At 47.5% G+C, this 22,579-nt stretch overlaps 1 protein-coding gene across 6 annotated transcripts in view; it reads right to left on the bottom strand.

Annotated features, from left to right (window-relative positions):
* Positions 1–22,579, bottom strand: part of LOC119962943 (gamma-aminobutyric acid receptor subunit alpha-6-like) — a 114,912-nt gene that overhangs the window by 14,249 nt on the left and 78,084 nt on the right. For all 6 annotated transcript variants that reach the window (XM_038791276.1, XM_038791274.1, XM_038791275.1 and 3 more), the window contains exon 9: positions 5,282–5,541. In XM_038791276.1, coding sequence (XP_038647204.1) covers positions 5,282–5,541 — 260 coding nt within the window. The remainder of the gene's footprint in view (positions 1–5,281; positions 5,542–22,579) is intronic.

The following is a 22,579-nucleotide window of genomic DNA, read 5'->3' as shown; positions in this document are numbered from 1 at the left end:
CTACCCGCAACTCAACGCAGTCACTTTGGACCAGTCGCGTCCGAAGCACCTCAGGAGCTCGATGATGTCCGTTCAAATCAACGGATAGAAGACACCATGCCTCTTCGACTCCGGGAGCACTGAGAGCTTTGTACATCCTGACCTGATAAGATGCTGTTCGCTCCCTATCTTCCCTGCACGGCAAACTATCTCCCTCGCTTGGGCTCGCACTCGGTCCAAATACAAGGGCGCACCGTTGCGACTCTAACGACTCAGGGCGCCAGCTACTCTAATTTCCAGCTGTACGTACTCCCCGACCTCTGCGCCCCACTCTTACTCGGGCTCGACTTTCAATGCAACCTCAAGAGCCTCACACTCAGCTCCGGCGGACCCCTTCCTCCTCTCACTATATACAGCTTAGCGACTCTAAAAATCGACCCCCATCCACTCTTCGCTAACCTAACGGCTAACTGTAAACCAGTAGCCACCCACAGCAGGCGGTACAGCCTGCAGGACAGAGTATTCATCCGAGCCGAAGTTCAGTGGCTCCTACGAGAGGGAATCATAGAGGCCAGTAACAGCCCCTGGAGAGCTCTGGTGGTGGTCATCAAGACCGCGGAAAAGTTCCGGATGGTGGTTGATTATAGCCAAACCATTAACCGGTTCACGCAACTCGATGCGTACCCCCTCCCCAGAATTGCAGACATGGTCAACCAGATCGGGGTTCGTCCTTCATGAGCGACGAGCTGCGTCAGTACCTGCTTGACAAGGGCATTGCCTCGAGCAGAACTACCAGCCATAACCCCAGGGGTAATGGGCAGGTGGAGAGGGAGAACGCGACGGTCTGGAAGACTGTCCTACTAACCCTCTGGTCCAGGAATCTCCCGACATCCCACTGGCAGGAGGTCCTCCCCGACGCGCTCCATGCAATTAGGTTCCTCCTGTGCACTGCCACTAACCAGACTCCTCACGAACGACTATTTGTCTTCCCTAGGGGCACTACCACGGGGGCTTCGCTCCATCTTGGTTAAGGACACCGGGCCCGGTTCTCCTCCGGAAGCACGTCCGGACACACAAAGCAGACCCACTAGTAGAGAGGGTACTACTGCTACACTCGAACCCACACTACGCCTTTATTGAACACCCCGACGGCCGTCAGGACACCGTTTCCCTCCGGGACCTGGCGCCTGCAGGATCCACCACCACCGCCGAGGTACCCCTCACACTACACCCCACCCAACCCCCCATGCCCTGCGCCCCCACGCCTATAGGTTTCCTGCGCCCCCCTTCGCCCGTCGCACCGGTCAGGAACATAGCTCGGACCGAAACACCCCCGGAATCCACCCTCATATCCACGCCAACCGTCACCACCCAGCCACCCGAAGAGGCTGCAACCCCGGTGCTCCGCCGATCCCAAAGGACGACTCGGCCACCGGACCGGCTCAACCTGTAGACCCGTCACCCCCGCCGGAATAGATTTTTTTTACAGGGGGTGAATGTACTTCATATAATTCACTGTATAGTATTGTGTCCTTGTGGGCTCTGTCTGTGAGCCGTTGCGCGGCTCTGCCCATAGGGGGAGATGAGGAGCTTGTACAGGGCTCCACCCTTGGCTCCACCCATGGCTCTGCCCATGGCCCCTCCTACTACCGGAAGTATAAAGTGCTGCAGCCGTGCGAGCCTGCCCTCAGTTCTTCTGGTTGCAGGCAGGCTCAGTTGTAAGTCTATTAAAACCACAGTTTACTTCCAATCGTGTCTCGAGTGAATTGATGGTCACATCACACAACAAGACAGGTCTGATGCTGGGTACTTACCAGGGTCCTGCCGTTCGTCATGTACTACCTTGTCTTGTTTGTTCTGCCCAATTGCATTGCCTCACACTTATTCGTATTACAGGCAACTTGATAGAAACCTTTAAGATCCTGAGGGCTCTTGACAGGATGAATGTGGAGAGGATGTTTCCTTTTGTGGGAGAATCTAGAACTAGAGGCCACTGTTTGAAAATAAGAGGCTGGATTCTCCATTATTGGGACTATGTCCCCACTCCAGCATCAAAACTGTGGAGTTTTACTCCTGAAAATCCTGGATTAAAGGGACACAAATTCCCAGCTCCGAAGGAGGGGGTAGCAGGGACCCAGAGTAACTCTCGCAGCTTTTGCTGCAGATACGGTCCCCCGCACTCCCAGGTCAGAGGCCGCATATGCGCACGGCGGCGGCCTCCGGCGCCGTGCTTCATGGCGGACTCGGAACGCGTAGGTAGACCCACAAAGGAGACCCCCCGATTGGCCGTGCGTCCGACCCTGTCTGCCCGCACAAACATTCCCCGGTCGCCTATAAGGTCCTGCCTGGCCTCCGCTCCGCCCTTTCTCGACCTGGGCGGCCGTGGACTGAGTCCACAGCCGCCATGCGAATATCCCGACCGGCTGGAGCACATTAGTTCCACGCTCCCGGGACTTTGGCCAGTCGGGGACGGAGGATGTTGGAGTGGGCCTCGGACAATGTTCCCCAGTGGTGCAGCGTACTGCCGGTGACGTCGCTTTTTGTGGCCCACACAATGGGCAAACCGGCACCGGTCCCGATTTCTTGCAGGAGCATCGATTCTCCACCCCCGAACCGGCCGCCATTTTGGTGTGAGGGTGTGGAGAATCCAGCCCAAGCTGTTTCTCCATTAAAGAGAGAGATGAGGAGAGATTATTTTTCTCAAAGGGTCACGAGTCTCTGGAACTCTCTTCCTCAAATGGAAGTGGATCAGAATCTTTCAATAATTTTACGGCAGAGCTAGATAGATTCTTGATTAACAAGGCGGGGGTGAGAAGTTATTGGGGGTAGGCAGGAATGTGGGGTTGAGGTTACAATCAGATCAGGCATGATCTTATTGAATGGCGGAACAGGCTCAAAGGGCCGAGTGGCCTACACTTGCTTCTAATTTGAATGTCCGTATGTATTGGTTTACGCAAATCTTTGTATGCCATTTATAGATCTATGCAAAAGATTATTTACAATATATGCAAGCAATATTAGTGACTCAGAGGGGCCAGTGGAGAAGCCAGTACATAAAACATAGAACGTAGAATTTACAGTTCAGAAGGAAGCTATTCGGCCCAGCAAGGCTGCACCGGCCCTTGGAAAAAGCACCCCACTTAAGCCCCACAGCTCCACCCTATCCCCGTAACCCAGTAAACCAACCTGACCTTTTTTTTAGACACTAAGGGTAATTTAGCTTGGCCAATCCACCTAACCTGCACATCTTTGGACTGTGGGACGAAACTGGAGCACCCGGAGGAAATCCACACAGGCACGGGGAGAACGTGAAGATTCCGCACAGACAAGTGGCTGGTTTAGGGGCTGGTTTAGCTCACAAGGCTAAATCGCTGGCTTACCAAGCAGGCCAGCAGCACGGTTCGATTCCCGTACCAGCCTCCCCGGACAGGCGCCGGAATGTGGCGACTAGGGGCTTTTCACAGTAACTTCATTGAAACCTACTCGTGACAATAAGCAATTTTCATTTTCATTTCAATGGCACAAGTTGGGAATCGAACCTGAGACCCTGGCGCTGTGGAGCAACAGTGCTAACCACTGTGCTACTGTGCTGCCCTTGTGCTACGAGCTATATGTGACAGCTATAATTTGAGGCATGTTGACTTGGTTTCGGTCCATATGAAGGTTTCATCCAGTGCTATGGCATGTGCTCCATTATTTGTTACATAAGGTACCCTCAGCTGACCCACTACTGGATCAGTATGTCCCTTGCAACAATACTGGCCCGCATGGATTCCTCTCCATGTTTTTCCCTTGGACTCTGTCATGCCCATCTGCTGTGCCATGATGGCCATGCATGAGAACCTGGCAGGCAAACATTGCATCAGACCCCGAGAGTGAAAAGGCATCGGAATCTCATTTCAGCAGGCCTGTTGCCTGCTTATTCAGTGTCCTGGGGTGTGGGTGGCTTTCATTATACCCAATGCTGTGGCTCTGTTTGAGGATTTCTCATTTGGGTTTGAGACCATCTCCTCAGAGTGTAGCCCTTGTCTCCCAGAATCTGTCCACATACCTGGGAGTTGGGGAAGAAGAGTTGAGGGAGCTTTGAACTTGTGAGTATAAATAAGTCCTGCAGCTTCCTGAAAGCTTGCGCAAGTCCTTCCATGGTCACAGACCACCTGGACATTGATGCAAGGTATCTTTTGTTAATGAACATGTCTGGTCAAACCACGGCTGTCTTCATGACCATTTGGGTGCAGTCTATGATACTGTGAAGCTTGGTCTTTTCTGTCAAGAAACTGATGAAGCCAATGACCCCTGTGAAGATGTCATTTGCAACAACAAGGCTGCAGTACAGTAGTGAGCAATGGACTGAGATATTCCACAGAGGTAGCAGCAGAACCCTGAAATGAAGCTGAGGCGAAGATGTTGAACACCACAGTCACCTGCTGCCGACAGGGCCTGCCAATGAGTGGTTTGATTATTGTGGAGAGCATTTATTATCTCCCTGGCCAGTTGTCCTCTCCTGTAATAATGTTCGGACATCCCCAGTTAGGTGAGCCTGTTATGGTACACACGGAGACACAGAGCTCGGAACAATCCTGGCTCTTTCTCCTCGGTGCTGGCTGCAGAGGCTGTAGCTGCTTGGCCTGAATGGCATGCAGATATGAAGGAACTGCATCCATGTCCAATGGCAGACTTCTTCCCTCATGGTCAAGATTTAGCTGGGCTGAATGGACTGATGCCCCATTGCTGGTAGAATTTTGCTCAGGCTCTGTTTATTCAGGGACCATTACGCTGTCTCCATCCTTTTACTGTTTCAAATACGGGCCTTTCTGAGGCTGTTCTGGTCAAAGTACAGTGCTTACTTGCATCTTTTTCAAGATTTCCCAACAATGCTGAGGGCCCTCTCACTGCATTGCCGTCTGCACTGAGGAAGCAGGGTTACATTGCCTTCCGGACTTCCACTACCACCACTAAATAGAAAAAGGACTACTTCAGAAGTCCCTTTCTATGCATGTAGGTTCCAGACCAGTCCCATTTACCACATCACTGAAGATTACCAGTGTTAAAAATGTGGTGAGGTTTCCAGATCTGGGTCCACTCACCTTTTATTTCGCCCACCAATGTAATTTAATGCCTGTCAGAATGGGGAAAACTGGGCCCATGTTTCAATTGCTCACTGGGTAAACTCCGTGATGTGGGGGGAGGGGGGGTGTCAGATAATATTTAACGGCTACAACATTGAAATTAAAGTTTTTTTTAAATTAAAACTAACGACACCATTCTACAGCATTACAATAACTATTGACAAAGTTATTACCTGCAGTACAACCTCCGAGGCAGACACTGTCTTTATTGGAGTCAGTGGAGATGAAGCAAGGGACTTGGATGCCCTTTTTTTGGCTTTTTCAGCTTGTACATTTGTGAAGTAGTTAACAGCAGCAAATTCGATCAGAGCAGAGAAGACAAATGCAAAACAGACTGCAATGAACCAGTCCATAGCTGTGGCATAGGAGACCTTTGGCAGAGAGTGTCGAGCACTGATGCTCAGTGTTGTCATAGTTAGGACCGTTGTTATACCTTTAATTGAAAAAATATATTGTTTAATTGTAAAAGAATATAAGCAGGAATTCCAAGCCCAAGAACAGCAATATTATATAAGTATTTTTTTGTAAAATGCACATTTAAACTATTCTTTTATATTAAGTATATTGTTATTTTTATAATAATCTCCAATGTCACATCTGTGAATTCAAAGTGTTTGTCAGGGCATTCAAGTCAAACTATGGCCGAAGAAAATAACCTGGCGCTCAAACAAGGTTAGGTAAAAAATTACATTCTGTATCATTTAAAATGACAAAGACCACTGGGGCTATCCCCATTTCACAAGTGTAAAAATTAGGCTTAAGTGTTGAATGTAGCAGGCGGAATGTGTGTACATTCAGCCTCAGAGGTGTATTTCCTGCCCGCCTGGTAATTTTTCCTGTACAATATAGGCATTCAGGACCCATGCCTGAAACTGGTGTTAACATTTCTGAAATGTTTACTTCTAATTTTATTGTCGAATTGGGAAGAACAGGAGTGTTATTCATAGGTAGTTTCCACTCACCAGTTGCCCTATCCTGGTTGCCTCACATCATTGTGTCCACACCCCCTTCACACCCCAACCCCGGGCCTCAATCTCATAGGAACATAGGAATTAGGAGCAGAGGTAGGCAATTCATCCTTCGAGCCTGCTCCGCCATTCAATCAGATCATGGCTGATCTTTTGCTAGTCTCAAAGCCACCTCCCTACCTGTTCCCCATATCCTTTTAACCCATTTTTAAGTCAGAAATATATCTATCTCCCTCTTGAAACCATTTAATGATTCGGACCCAACTGCACTATGGGGCAGCGAGTTTCACAAATTCACCACCCTCTGCGAGAAGTAGTGCCTCCCCATCTCAGTTTTAAATCTTTGAACCTTTTAAACCTTTTCTCCCCTTTGCTTCCCCCTCCCCGCACATCTGTCACAGCTTACCCTCTGATGTTATTTTCTCTGCTGTTTGGCCTTTCACACTTTTTATTCTCCTATGGGACTGCCATTAGCACTCTTTTCCCTTGGTTTCTGTGACTGCGACTCGTCTTTCATTCCCTCACCCCACAATATAAATATCTCCCACTTTCTATGTCTTTTAGCTTTGACAAAGGGTCATCTGGACTCGAAACATTAGCTCTTTTCTCTCCCTACAGATGCTGCCAGACCAGCTGAGATTTTCCAGTATTTTCTCTTTGGTTCCAGATTCCAGCATCCGCAGTAATTTACTTTTATTCAGATTTAAATCTACCGCCCTCAACCTAAACCTCATGTGCTAGATTGCCTCACAAAGGGGGACATTTGGTCAACATTTACTTTATAAATCCCTTTTAGTATTTTATGTACCTTGATCAAAACCCCTCTCATCCTTCTAAACCCTAGCGAGTGTTAGCCCAATTAGAAAAAAAAATGTATTTTATTACAAGTATGAATCAAAACAGATAAGAGCCAATGAACACCCCGGGAAACATACTTCCCAACAATCAACTATACAGATTTTTCCCCTTTTTCTCCCCCCCCCCCCACGACAAACAGCCCCTGAAACGCGGTCACACACATCCCCCACCTTGCCTCAAACCCCCCTGAAGAGCCCCTTAACTCATACTTTATCTTCTCTAATCACAGGAAGCTGTACAGGTCACCCAACCAAGCCACTACCCCCGGTGGCGACGCCGATTTTTCACAATCCCGGCCTCCTTCTGCACTGTAAATTCTACAATATCTATGATGTGTGTGTGATTGTAAGCCCAATTTTTAAATTACTTCATATGTCAACCCCTTCATCCCCGGAATCAATTTGGTGAACCTCCTCTGAACTGCTTCCAATATCACCATATCCTTCCTCAAATAAGGAGACCAAAACTGGACACAATACTCCAGATGTGGTCTCACCAACGCCCTATACAATTGTAACAACATTTCTCTACTTTTATACTCTAGTCCTTTTGCAATAAAGATTAACATTCCATTTGCCTTTCTTATTACATTTTGTACCTGCATACAGACTTTCTACGATTCATGAGCAAAGACACCCAGATCCCTCTGCCCAGACTCATTTTGAATCTGCTTTCTATTTAGATAATGATTTGCCTGACTATTTTTTCGGCCAAAATAGATAACCTCACACTTATCTGCATTAAACTCCATCTGTCAAATTTTGGGTCCAACCTCCTAGCCTATCTATATCTGTCTGTAAAATCTTTAGCTCCTCTTCACTGCCTCCTTTCCACCTATTTTAGTATCATCCACAAATGTTGCTATGTTACACTCTGTCCCTGCTTGCAGATCATTTATATAGATTGTAAACAGTTGAGGTCTGCGGACTGACCCCTGCGGCACCCCACTAGTTACAGTTCGCCAGCCAGAGACGGACCTTTCAGTCAGCCAGTTGACAATCCAATCTAATATTCTACCCCCAATCCCCTGCGATTTCACATTCTGAATCAGTTTTTTATGCGGCACCTTGTCAAATGCCTTCTGGAAGTCTAGATATACCACATCCACAGGTTCCCATTATCCGCCTTGATGTTTACATCATCAAAGAACTCAAGTAAGTTTGTCAAGCGTGACTTACCCTTCATAAAACCATGCTGACAATGGTGGATTGAGCTTTGTCTTTCCAAATGTTCAGTCATCTCCTCCTTAATGATTGAATCCAGCAACTTCCCACCACAGAGGCCAAGCCGGTCTATAGTTTCCTACTTTTTGCCTCTCTCCAGTTTTAATAGGGAGTTACATTGGCATGTTTCCAATCCACTGGGACCTTTTCAGAATCCAGGGAATTTTGAAATATCATAACCAATGCATCCACTATGTCTGCTGCCACCTCTTTTAATACCCTGGATGCAGGCCATTAGCTCCCAGAGATTTATCTGCCTTTAGTCCCCTTAGTTTATTCAGTACCTTCTCCCTAGTGATGATTATTGCACTATGTTCCTCTGCATTAACCTCAGTTCTTGGAAATGTTTTATTATCCTCTACTGTGAAGACAGAGGCAAAATATTGGTTCAGTGCCTCCACCATCTGTGTTACCCATTATTATCTCACCAGTATCGGCTTCGAAAAGGCCAACATTTAGTTTAGCTATTCTCTCCCTCTTTATATACTTATAGAAGCTCTTGGTATCAGTATTTATGTTTTCTGCTAGTTTACTTTCATAGTTCATCTTATCTTTATTAATTCTATTTTTAGTAGCTTTTTGCTGACCCCTAAAGTTCTCCCAATCCTCCAGTTTACCACTATCTTTTGCAGTATGGTATGCCTTAGGTTTTGCTTTTATGTCCCCCTTGACTTCCTTGTTTAGCCATGGAACGTTTTTCTCCTTTTACAATTCCTCCTCCTCTCAGGAATATACTTTAATTGAGAGGTGTTTAATACCTCCCTCCCTGAACACCCACCATTGTTCCTCAACTATCCCACCCTCAATTATTTGTGCCCAGTCTACTTGGGCCAACTCTTTCCTCACACCTGTTTAATTACCTCTGTCGAACGCTAAAGCTCTAGTTTGGCACACTGTCTTCTCTCGCTCCTTCCAAGAGGAACAATAAGGCTATTTATCAACCCTTCTTCATTATGCAACCACCACTGGTTGGCTCCATAACATATTGCTCCAAGAAACAATCCCTCATGCACTCTCTGAAATCTCCCTCGAGGCTACCTTACCGATTTGGTTCATCCAGTCAATATGCATGTCGGGGCTGGTTTAGTTCAGTGGACTAGACAGCTGGTTTGTGATGCAGAACAAGGCCAGCAGCGTGGGTTCAATTCCTGTACCAGCTTACCCGAACAGGCGCCGGAATGTGGCGACTAGGGGCTTTTCACAGTAACATTATACTTGTGGCAATAAAAGGTTATTATTATTCAAATCACCCATGATTACCACTGTGCCCTTCTCACAGCCCTCATTATTTCTTGCTTTGCACTATGCCCCACTTTGGAAGTATTGCTCAGGAGCTTGTAAAGACTCCTACCAAGGAGTTTTTTCCTTTGTCTTTTATTTCCATCCATATCGATTTAATATTTTGGCCCTTAGTGCCAATATCATTTCTTCATACAACCTTGATGCCATCTTTAACCAATAAAGCAACTCCACCTCCTATTCCATCCTGTCTATCCTTTTGGAATACTGAGTACCCGGGACATTCAACTCCCAGTCCGGTCCTCCTGTAACCATGTTTCAGTAATCCCCACCAAATCATACCCATTTGTCTCTATTTGAGTCCTCAGCTCATTGACCTTATTCCGAATACTGTGTGCATTTAGTTACAAGGTTTTTAATATGTCCTACTGATTTGTCTTTTCCTTGCAGGATTTCCTTGTGCACTACGCTTTTCACACATTCTGACCTCCTTCATTAATCTATGGTAACACTCAACCTCATCCCCAACTTTCACTCCCCCAGTCATTTTAACTTTTTATGTTTTCTTACCCCTCGGTAGTCGTTTGACTGGCCCTGCCTGTTCATCCTATTAACCTCTACCTTCTCCTCACATGCTGACCTGCTGCTCTGGTTCCCAGTAACCATCATATTTCTTGTAGTTTTACACTTCCTTTCTCCCCCATTTGCTCATATAAAGTCCTCAGTGTATGAGCAGCTGAACGAAAACCCCATCTATTCTCACTCTGTGGTGTAGAGGTTGGGTCTTTAAGTGTGTTCAAGGCTGAGATAGACAGATTGCTAATTAGTCAGGCAATCAAGGGTTGTGGGGAAAAGGCAGGAAAATGAAGTTGAAGATTATCATATCAGATCAGTCATGATCTCAATGAATGGCAGAGCAGACTCGATGGACTGAATGGTCAACTTCTGCTCCTACCTTATGGTCCAATCCTAAATTCTGGGATCATTTGGAAAGCTATACACAGCCACCGGTATCTGCAAGGGCGCAAGTACTTGCTGCCCTTGTCCTTCCACACCACACAGACTTCAGAAATTCAAGAAGGCAGTTCACAACCACCTTCTCAGGGGCAATTAGGGATAAGTAATGAATGCTGGTCTAGCCAGTGCAGTCCACATCCCTTGAGTGAATAAAAAATAAATAAATAAAAGACAAGCCAGCTCAACCAATTACCCTCCCAAAGTGGAACAGAGTCCTTTAGAGCCCACAATAGATGCCGGTGTGCCAGACATGGCTTAGTTAGTATCACTCATGCCTCTGAATCAGAAGGTTATGGCTTCAAGCCCCAATTTGAAACTTGACCATAAAAATAAAAGCTAACGCTCTATGCTTAGCAGAGAGCACTATCATCGGTCCCATCTTTCAAATGAAATGTTAAACTGACCCCTATCTGCCCTCATAACCGGATAGAAAAGGATCCCAGTGCTATCTTGAAGAAGACCAGTGAAATGATCCCAGTGTCATGACCAATCCCTCAGATAACATTGAAAAAAAACAGACTTACAGTCCCATTCCTGCTCAAACTCCGTCTGCAGACACATTTTCTGGATCTTTCACTGGTTGGTCCAAGCCTCAAATGTTTCAGGCTCATTGTGACATACAGGGTCTTGTGGCTGACTTGGGTCCTCAATGTAATTTTGAGGGATAATTGGGCAGAGTGTGCAATGCATAGTCCATCCAATTGTACCCGGTCCTGAAGCAGAAGGTGCCTGGCAAATTATTTGGGTGTTGAAAGAGAATGTTGAATGGTCTGTCTGCAGCAAGACCTGCATATCTGATAACCAGTTCTCCATTCAAGGCACCTGATCTTGTACCAGTATGATTGACAATGGGATGCTCTTTGGCAATAGTCGACTAACCATAATAGTATGGTAGGAATGAACTTGCACTCCACTTGTTTCCCAGTCCATCCATGCCTGATGTTCAAATCTACCCTATCAGAGGATAACATCCCCGACAATAATTTGCAACAATCGAACAGAAGGCAAATAGCATTTTACAGTAAAGGAGTGTCAAAACCAGAGAATGAATATGACATGGCAGGAGGTGGAATTTAAACTAAATAAAATCTCTGGAATTAAATGTGTAATGATGACTATGAAAGCATTGTTGATTGCGGTAAAAAACCATCTGATTCACTACCGTCCTTTAGGAAAGGAAATCTCCTTACCTGGTCTGGCCTACATGTGACTCCAGGCCAACAGCAACATGATTGACCCTTAAATGCCCTCTGAAAGGGCGCAGCAAGCCACTCAGTTGTATTCAACCACTACAAAAGCATGAAGAAGAAATGAAACCAGACGGACCAGGCGGCTTTGACCCAGGCATCGGAAATGACATCAAACTCTACCCTGTTAATGCTGCAAAGTCCTCCTTCCTAACATCTAGTGGGGGTGGTACTAAAGTTGTGAGAGCTGTCTCACAGACTAGTTAAGCAACAGCCTGACAGAGTCATACTCACAGAATCATACCTTACAATGTCCCAGACACCACTATCACCATTTCTGGGTTTGTCCTTTCTCACCAGCAAAACCTACCCAGCAAAGGTGGTGGCACAGTGGTATACAGTTGGGATGGAGTTGCCCTGGGCATCCTCAACCTCGACTATGGATACCATGAAGTTTCATGGTTTCAGGTTAAACATGGGCAAGGAAAACCCCTGCTGATTACCACATACCGTCCGCCATCAGCTGATGAATCAGTACTCCACATGGAGGAACCAATGAGGGTGGCAAGGGCGCAGAATATACTCTGGGTGGGGGACTGCAATGTCCATCACCAAGAGCGGTTCGGTAGTACCACCACAGACTAAGCTGGCCGGGTCCTAAAGGACATAGCTGCTAGACTGGGACTGCAATAGGTGGTGAGGGAACCAACAGGGAAAAACATACTTGATCTTATCCTCACCAATCTGCCTGCTGCAAGTGCATCTGCCCATGACAGTATTGGTAGAAGTGACTACCACAAAGTCCTTGTGGAGAAAAGGTCTTGTCTTCACATTGAGGATACCCTCCATCGTGTTATGTGGCACAAACACTCTGTTAAATGGGATAGATCATAGAAGGCGGCCCATCAAGTATGCACCAGCCCCTGGAAAGAGCACCCTATTTAAGCCCACATTTCCACCCTATCCTCGTAACCCAGTAACTCACCTCATCTTTTGGACATTAAGGGGCAATTTGGCATGGTCAATCCACCTAACCTGCACATCGTTGGACTGTGGAAGGAAAGCAGGGTACCCAGAGGAAACCCACGCATACACAGGGATAAAGTGCAAACTCCACACAAACAGTCACCCGAGTCCGGAATTGAACCCAGGACCTTAGAACTGTGAGGCAGCAGTGCTAACCACTGTGCTACCGTGCTGCCCCCAATCATCCAACAGATCTAGCAACTCAAGATTGGGCATCCATGAGGTGCTGTAGGCCATCAGCAGCAGCAAACATGTACTCAACAACAATCTACAACTTCACGGCCTGGCATATCCCCCACTCTACCATTACTACCAAGCCAGGGGATCAACCCTGGTTCAATGAAGAGTGCAGGAGGGCATGTCAGGAACAACACCAGGCAAATGTCAAAATAAGGTGTCAACCTATTGAAGCTACAACACAGGACTACTTGTGTGCCAAACAACATAAGCAACAAGTAATAGACAGGGCTAAGTGATTCCACAATGAACGCATCAGATTGAAGATCTGCAGTCCTGCCACATCTAGCCATGAATGGTGGTGAACAATTAAACAATTCACTGGAGGAGGAGGTTCCATATATTTCCCATTTCTCAATGACGGATGAGGCCGGTCATCTGTGCAAAAGACAAGGTTGAAGCATTTTCAACAATCTTCAGCCAGAATGCCCACTTAGTGCTCCTCACTCTTCTTGATCCTCGATGGATGATCCACCTTGGTCTCCTCCAGAGGTCTCCAGCATCAGATATCAGTCTTCAGCCAATACAATTCACTCCATGTGATATCAAGAAACAGCTGAAGGCACTGGATACTGCAAAGACTATGGGCCCTGACAATTTTCCGACAATAGTACTGAAGACTTATGCTCCAGAAATTTCCGCACTCCTAGCCAAGCTGTTCCAGTAAAACTACAACACTGGCCTTTTTCCAACGATGTGGAAAATTGCCCAGCTGTGCCCTGTACACAAAAAACAGGATAAATCCAACCCAGCCAAAAAACACCCCTTCAGTCTACTCTCCATCATCAGCAAAGTGATGGAAGAAGTCATCAACAATGCTATCAAACGGCACTTACTCAGCAATAACCTGCCCATGGATATTCAATTTAGGGGCTGCCAGGGTTACTCAGCTCCTGACCTCATTACAACCTTGGTTCCAACATGGACAAAAGTATTGAATGCCAGAGATGAGATGAGAGTGACTGCCCTTGACATCAAGGTAGCATTTGACCGATCATGGCATCAAGGAGCCCTAGCAAAACTGGAGTCAATGGGAATCAGGGGGAAAACTCTCTGCTGGTTGGAGTCATACCTGGCACAAAGGAAGATGGTTGTGGTGGTTGGAGGTCAATCATCTCAGCTCTAGGACATCACTGCAGGGGTTTCTCAGAGTAGTGTCCTGGGCCCAGTCATCTTCAGCTCCTTTACCAATGACCTCCCTTCCATCATCAGGTCAGATGTGGGGATGTTCTCAGATGACTGCACAATCTTCAGCACCATTTGCAACTCCTCAGACAATGAAGCAGTCCATGTCTAAATGCAGCAACCTGGACAATATCCAGGCTTGGGTTGACAAGTGGCAAGTTACATCCACGCCACACAAGTGCCAGATAATGGCTATCTCTTACAAGAGAGGATCTAATCATTGCCCCTTGACATTCAATGGCATTACCATCGCTGAATCCCTACAATCAACAACCTGGAGGTTACCATTGGTCAGAAACTGGACTAGCCGTATTAATACTGTGGTTACCAGAGCAGGTCAAAGGCTAGGAATCCTACAATGAGTAACTCACCTCTTGACCTCACCAAAGCCTGTCCACTATCTACAAAGCACAAGTCAGGAGTGAATTGTGCCTGGTATCTTTCAAGACCTCAGGTCATTCCAATGTGCCAGCACAATTGGCAGCACAGTAAATAAAATAAAACGTCGCCATTGTTGTAATATATGGAAAATAATGTTCTTAGTCATTCGGAGGTCAGTGGATCTGCAAATATGATTGATGAAATTGCAGTTGTAGTAACTGGTGGCAGCTGATCTCTGAGCATGCCTTCTTCCATCTTGTACTTCTTCAAACAAAAAATACCGTATTTGAGATGGATTTAAAGCAGGCCTATCATTAATTTTACCTTATTTTGTTTATTTCTTTCATGTCTCACATAATATCTGATTTCACAGGCTGAGTTTGCTGACTTGTGGTTCCTTGAGGACCCATGAAATCTGTATTGAAAGAGCTCATAACTCACCTTGCCTTTTTTTATGTTTGTTGTGCTGAACTTCTGTCGATGCTTCATTTGTGGTCAACTTCCAGTTCTCAGAAATAACACAGTGAAAGGCACAATGGCTCAAATTATAATCTGAAGGTGCATCCTGCACTGCTGGGTGGGAGTGCAACTGTGAGGTTGGCAAACCCAGAAGGGTCAGTTTCCTCAATGTCCTGCAAAATGTAACAGCAGGAGACCTTTAAGTGGCCCAAGGGCATCGCAGGCCACAGAACATAGGAAGCAGCAGGCTGCGTCCTCCTCCGATGTGCATCCTAAGGACATGCCTAGACTTAGTAGTAGACCACGAAAGATTATGAAGAGAGAGGAGCACTGAGTGGGCACTGGGGTGGGCGGAGAGGAGTATTATCTGTAGCTCGGGGAAATGGAAATTTCAAATGTTTACAATTAAAACATGTCACACCTGATACATGGATGGGTGTGAGCATGCTGTCAGCAGAAAGGCAGGAGTCAGACTATGGGAGAAACTGAGGACCATCGGAGCTAACCTCACAGTAGTTATCATCACTCTTCTGCCTTGTATATTGACCTTCAACGCTTCTTCATCCCTGAGCATGACCGTGGGGCTCAAGGTGACTCCATGGACAGGGTGCCTTCTGTGGCACACTCTGGTGAGAACAACACAGCTGCTGATGCACATCAGGTGAAGACAGGAGTTTCCAAGGGAGTCAGCTGTCGGAGGTCCAGATGCCGAGTCTCTGGACAAGGTTCTCCCAGAGCTGATGCAGATGATAGGCAACAGCTGTGAGATTCAGGACTGGGTGTCAGTGACATTCCAGCGACTGAAAGGCTGATTGGAGGAGCCCCGAAGCCTTCATGCTCAGCAGATGGTTCCGGCATTGCATGGCAACTGCATTGGAAAATCTGGAACACGATGTCCGAGCCATGAGTGGTGGTGTCCAAGGTGTTGCTCCGTCTGTGACAATCATGGCTGAGGTCCTTAACATCATGTCGCAGACAGAGGTGGACACTGCTGAGGTACTCCAGAGCGTGGCCCAGTCACAGAGGACCATCGCTGAGGGGATCGACGCTATCGTGAAGACAATGGGGAGCCTCCAGGATTGGCAGGACCAAATGAATCAGGGGCTTCTGAAGCTCACTCCAGCTGCCCCCCTGTCCCATGGAGTCAACTTTGGCCACACGGGCATGCTCAAGGAGGAAGAAGCGCTGAAGCCCATCCTGAGGCCTTCCACCAAGGAGACTAAGACGGTCTCCTGTCCTTCTGAATCCACCTCTCCTGACACTGGCGCATCTTAAAGGCAGTGGGCTGAGCACTGTAGCACAGAGACACCTGTGGCACCAGTAAGTAGGCTGGTGCCCCCGTCTCCCAGTCCTCAAGAAGGTGACCGCCAAGGGCATCACAAGTCACAAGGCGCAGAAGGCAGCAGGCTGCCTCCACCTCTGATGTGCATCCTTGGGACACACCTCAACATAGCGCTCAACCATCGAGGATCAAGAAGAGTGAGGAGCACTAAGTGGGCATTGGTGAGGTCACTGTCCGGCTAGGGGAGTTCAAATCTGTGGCATTAAAATATTCACCAGTAAAACATTTCACACTTGAAACATGTGAAGCCTCTGTCATTTTAATTTCACAGTGGTCTACCTGCACCCCTGCACCCTGTCCCCTCCACCACCCCCCCCCGCTCTGCCACCCTCCGCACAGTGCTCCAAGATCAAAAGACCCGATGCAGAGTCTGCAGGGAGATGGGTGTGAGCGTGCTGTCAGCAGAAAGACAGGAGTCAGACTTCATCAGAACCTGAGGAGGACCAGACCTTTCCTCACAGTGAGTGTTTATCATTCTTCTACCTTGAATAGTGACCCACTGACAATGCCGACACAGGCCCATTAATTCAAAGTTACCAAGGGGCAGCTGGAGTGAGCTTCAGAAGCCCCTGTAGTGATGTTACATAGACCTTTGGATGGGGGTACAGGGTGGTCCGGAAGGGGGTGTGTAATGTGGAGGGCTGGGTGTGGGGGTAGAGGTGTCGGCTCATGTGAATCTAGAGATTATGAGGGCCTCCCTGGTCGAGCTGGCATGTTGGACCCTTGCCGCTGCCTGTCTTCTATCCTCCTGCACCTCCTCAGGCTCAACCTCCAGGCTCTCATGGTCCTCCTTCTCCTCCTCCCCCTCAGACGACGCCACATGTCCCTCTGTTTCCACCTCCTCCTCCTCCAGCATGTCGCCTTGCTGCTGTGCCCAATTGTGGAGGGCAGAGCAGACTACACAAAATAGGATACTCACTGGGGGTATACTGTAAAGCCCTGCCAGAGCATTCCAGGCAGTGGAACCACGTTTTCAGTGGTCCAATACACTGCTCAAGGACAGCAGGGGCAGCAGCGTGGGCGTATTGTAATGGTTCCGCCCGGTCTCAGGTCTCCACTCTGGTGTCATCAGCCATGACCTCAGTGGGTATCCCTCGTCCTCATCGAGCCAACCTGTCATCCTGGGGTGGTCCTCAAAGACCCCGGGGATTTCCGAGCCAACTTACTGAACATGCTATCCACGATTTCCTCAGCATTGTGGATGCTCCGAAGTGAATCCACCAGCAGCTCCAGAGCCAGCAAGCAATCTTATGATGCCAATTTTACATTCTCATTGCTTTACAATTTTTCAGGATATGTACATGAAAACATACACATTATAATGTGTAATATGGCTCACATGATGGACAACTAGTGGGTGCATTTTATGTGTTCCACCGGGTGTATTTTTGGCAGCAGAGGTTACGTAAAATAGGATGGATGCCAACCAACCCCATTCCACCTCCATGATACAACGGAAGTCGCCAATATTAATAGCCTGCCCGCCATATTTAAATACTGGTCAAGAGTCAATTAAGCTTTTTATCAAACTAATTAATCTTGATACTACGCTGCTATGCCATCAACTGTTTGGCAAATTCACAGGTGAAGACAGCGGGCGATCGAGCGGGTCATCCAGCTCGACTGTCTGCCCCTCTTCCGTGGCTCCATTTACGGCTGGGTATTCCTGGAGAGGGAGCATGCAGTGTCCACTGGCACCATCGAGGCCTTCCAGGCCCGGTAGACACCGCAGATTCTATGGCGCTTTATCAACCCTTTTAATCATTTTTGGATTACATTTTTAAAGTTTCCTTCACTCTTTGTTTTTTTTTAGGTGTGTGCCCCTTTCAGGAGCAGCCCCTTTTAATTTTTCCCTCAATTTGTTTACGTTAGAAATTAGTTAGAACTCAAAATAGTTCAATTGTTTGGCACAGGCAGTCAGGCAGGAGTGGGCAACCCGATTGTTTACATCCCTTCCAGTGTCCCTGACTCCTTCATGTGAAGGAAGTGTGTTCCACTGCAGCTCCTGTCAGGTTGCTTGACGGCTCTGGAGATGCAGGTGGATTCACTTCGGAGCATCCACAATGCTGAGGAAATCGTGGATAGCATGTTCAGTAAGTTGGCCACACCGCAGATAAAAATGACTGATGAAGATAGGGAATGGTGACCATGAGACAGAGGAAGAATAGGAAGGCAGTTCAGGGGTCCCCTGGGGTCATCTCCCTCCAAAACAGATATACCGTTTTGGATACTGTTGGGAGTCATGGATCACGAGGGGAGGCGGCAGCAGCCAGGTTCATGGCCGTGGCTGTCTCAGCTGCACAGGAGGGCAGGAAAAGGAATGGCAGGGCTATGGTGATAGGGGATTCAATTGTAAGGGGAATAGATGAGCGTTTCAGTGGCCGCAAACAACTTTCCAAGACAGAATGTTGCCTCCCTGGTGCAAGGGTCAAGGATGTCTCAGAATGCTGCAGGGCATTCTGGAGGGGGAGAGTGAACAGCCAGCTGTAGTGGTGCATATAGGCATCAACAATATAGGGAAATAATGGAATGAGGTCCTACAAGCTGACTTTAGGAAGTTAGAAGGTAATTTAAAAAGCAGGACCTCAAAGGTAGTAATCTCAGGATTGCTACCAGCGCCACGTACTAGTCAGAGTAGGAATCACAGGATAGATAAGATGAATACATGGCCCGAGGGATGGCTTGAGGGAGGGTGCAAGAAGAAGGGATTCAAATTCCTGGGACATTGGATCTGATTCTGGGGTAAGTGGGACCAGTACAAACCAGGCAGTCGGCACCTGGGCAGGGCCAGAACCAATGTCCCATGGGGAGTGTTTGTTAGTGCTGTTGGGGAGGGTTTAAACAAATGTGGCAGGGGGATGGGAACTGATGCAGGAAGTCGGGGGGGGGGGGGGGGGGGGGGGTGGGGGGAAGTAAGGTGGGGGCAGAAACAAAAGGCAGTACAGGGAAAAGTGTAAGGCCGAGAAACCAAAGAAAAATATCAAAAAGGGCCACATTACATCATAATTGTAAAAGAGCAATAAATATAAAAAAAGCAAGGCTGAAGGCTTTGGGTCTCAATGTGAGGAGCATTTGTAATAAGGGCCGGGGTTCTCCGAGCCTCCGCGCCAAAATCACGCTCGGCGCGGGGGTGGAGAATGGGGTCTCAGACCCGCGGCACCAGGACGCGATTCTCCGCGGACCAGAGAATCGCCACCAGGCTCGCGCGCGATCGAGGCAGCGCTGGTCGGGAGCCGTTGAAAGAGGTCCCCATGGCAATTCTCCGCGGTCGACTGGCCGAGTTCCCACCAAGGTCCGCTGGCATGGTTCCAACCTGGTTCCACCCGGCAGGAATGTGGGAGTCTTTTAAGGAAAGGTTGATTAGAGTGCAGGACAGACACATCGCTGTGAAAATGAGGGATAGAAATGGCAAGATTAGGGAACCATGGATGACGGGTGGAATTGTGAGTCTAGCTAAGATGAAAAAGGAAGCATACATAAGATCTAGGTGATTTAAAACTGATGAAGGAATATCGGGAAAGTAGGACAAATCTCAAACGCGCAATAAAGAGGGCTAAAAGGGGTCATGAAATATCTTTGGCTGACAGGGTTAAGGAAAATTCCAAAGACTTTTATTCGGATATAAGGAGCAAGTGGGTAACTAGAGAAAGGATTGGCCCACTCAAAGACAAAAGAGGGAATGTATGCATGGAGTCAGAGGAAATGGGTGAGATTCTTAATGAGTACTTTGCATCGATATTCACCAAGGAGAGGGACATGACGGATATTGAGGTTAGGGATGGATGTTTAAATACTCTAGGTCAAGTCGGCATAAGGAAGGGGGAGGTTTTGGGTATTCTAAAAGACGTTAAGGTGGACAAGTCCCCAGGTCCGGATGGGGTCTATCCCAGGTTACTGAGGGAATCGAGGAACGAAATAGCTGGGGCCTTAACAGATATCTTTGCAGCATCCTTGAGCACGGGTGAGGTCCCGGAGGACTGGAGAATTGCTAGTGTTGTCCCTTTGTTTAAGAAGGGTAGCAGGGATAATCCAGGGAATTATAGACCTGTGATCTTGACATCAGTGATAGGCAAACTGTTGGAGAAGATACTGAGGGATAGGATCTATTCACATTTGGAAGAAAATAGACTTATCAGTGATAGGCAGCATGGTTTCGTGCAGGGAAGGTCATGTCTTACAAACCTAATAGAATTCTTTGAGGAAGTGCCAAAGTTAATTAATGAGGGAAGGGCTGTAGATGTCATATACATGGACTTCAGTAAGACGTTTGATAAAAGTTTCCCATGGCAGGTTGATGGAAAAAGTGAAGTTGCAAGGGGTTCAGTGTGTACTAGCTAGATGGATAAAGAACTGGCTGGGCAACAGGAGACAGAGAGTAGTGGTGGAAGGGAGTGTCTCAAAATGAAGAAAGGTGACTAGTGGTGTTCCACAGAGATCCGTGCTCGGACCACTGTTGTTTGTGATATACATAAATGATCTGGACGAAGGTATAGGTGGTCTGATTAGCAAGTTTGCAGATGATACTAAGATTGGTGGAGTTGCAGATAGCGAGGAGGACTGTCAGAGAATACAGAAAAATACAGATAGATTGGAGAGTTGGGCAGAGAAATGGCAGATGGAGTTCAATCCGGGCAAATGCGAGGTGATGCATTTTGGAAGATCCAATTCAAGAGCGGACTATACGGTCAATGGAAGAGCCCTGGGGAAAATTGACGTACAGAGAGATCTGGGAGTTCAGGTCCATTGTACCCTGGAACGCAGGTCGATAGAGTGGTCAAGAAGGCATACAGCATGCTTGCCTTCATCGGACAGGGTATTGAGTATAAGAGCCGGCGGGTCATGTTACAGTTGTATATGACTTTGGTTAGGCCACATTTGGAATGCTGCGTGCAGTTCTGGTTGCCACATTACCAGAACGGTGTGGATGCTTTAGAGAGGTTGCAGAGGAGGTTCACCAGTATGTTGCCTGATATGGAGGGTGTAGCTACGAAGAAAGGTTGAGTAGATTAGGATTGTTTTCATTGGAAAGACGGAGGTTGAGGGGGGACCTGATTGAGGTCTACAAAATTATGAGAGATTTGGACAGGGTAGATAGCAACAAGCTTTTTCCAAGAGTGGGGGTGTCAATTACAAGGGGTCACGATTTCAAGGTGAGAGGGGGAAAGTTTAAGGGAGATGTGCGTGGAAAGTTTTTTATGCAGAGGGTGGTGGGTGCCTGGAACGCTTTGCCAGCAGAGATGCGGGCACGATAGCATCACTTAGGATGCATCTTGACAGATATATGAACGGGCGGGGAACAGAGAGAAGTAGATCTCTGGAAAATAGGCGACAAGTTTAGATAAAGAATCTGGATCGGCGCAGGCTGGGAGGGCCGAAGGGCCTGTTCCTGTGCTGTAATTTCCTATGTTCTTTGTTCAGGAGTGGGATAAAAAAAGGAATCAGTTTATCGCTGTTAACCTGGTTGCAACAATTTTTGAAAGTTAAGCATTGGCCCATGAAAGGCTGAGACAGATGAAATGCCTGTAAATGGCAGGAGACCCCTTTTCTAGGATCTACTTGGCTCGCCACACCTCGCGAGTTCTAACACGATCCTGTGAGAGGTTGCCGATGTGAATCTCGCCCATTGTGGCCGGGGCCACTTTGTGGTAAATCTGAATATTAGAGTGAGACAGCTGGTCTGGGCAGGGTAGCACCCTAATGTTGTTGCTATCACCCTGGCAAAGTGCCCAGGTGGTGCTGCCAGCTAGCAGGGTCACAGACAGAGTGCAAAGCTGGCACTGCCAAGGGCTCGGGGTGCCCTGGGAGTGGGGGGTACGGGTGGGATCCGAGGACTCCTTCATTGGTGTGTTAGCATGAAGGAATCCCAGTGAGCAGTGCTATCCAGTGAAGAAAACAGGACTAAGTGTGGCTTAGGCCGTGAGTTCCAGACCCCACGTTTGCCATTGAGTCCCCCAATGGCCATTCGATAGGGGGGTGTTTATTGGCGCTCCAACCGCCAGGAAACATCCAGATAATCGTGCACACTATGGGACTCTTCCTATTTGGGTAGAATGTGCCCTTTGTATGTGTCTTCCCAGTAGAAGACACAAAAGGTCTTCCGGAAATAATGAGGAGTCTACCAAAAATGAAGAACTTTTAAAAATCTGTGTAAGTGAAGTAATAGTGCTGGAGAAATTAATGGGAGTAAATGACAACTGATGCCCTGGATTTGATCTGCCGCATCCTCGGATTTTAGAAGAGGGAGCTGCAGAGATAGTGGATGCATTGGTTTTATTCTAACATAATTTGTTGAATGTTAGAACAGTTTCCTAGAATTGAAATGTAGCGAAAATAACCCTATTATTTCAGA

This window comes from Scyliorhinus canicula, chromosome 3 (assembly GCF_902713615.1).
Source record: "Scyliorhinus canicula chromosome 3, sScyCan1.1, whole genome shotgun sequence".
NCBI lineage: Eukaryota > Metazoa > Chordata > Chondrichthyes > Carcharhiniformes > Scyliorhinidae > Scyliorhinus > Scyliorhinus canicula.
This window is presented reverse-complemented; position numbering and strand designations above follow the sequence as displayed.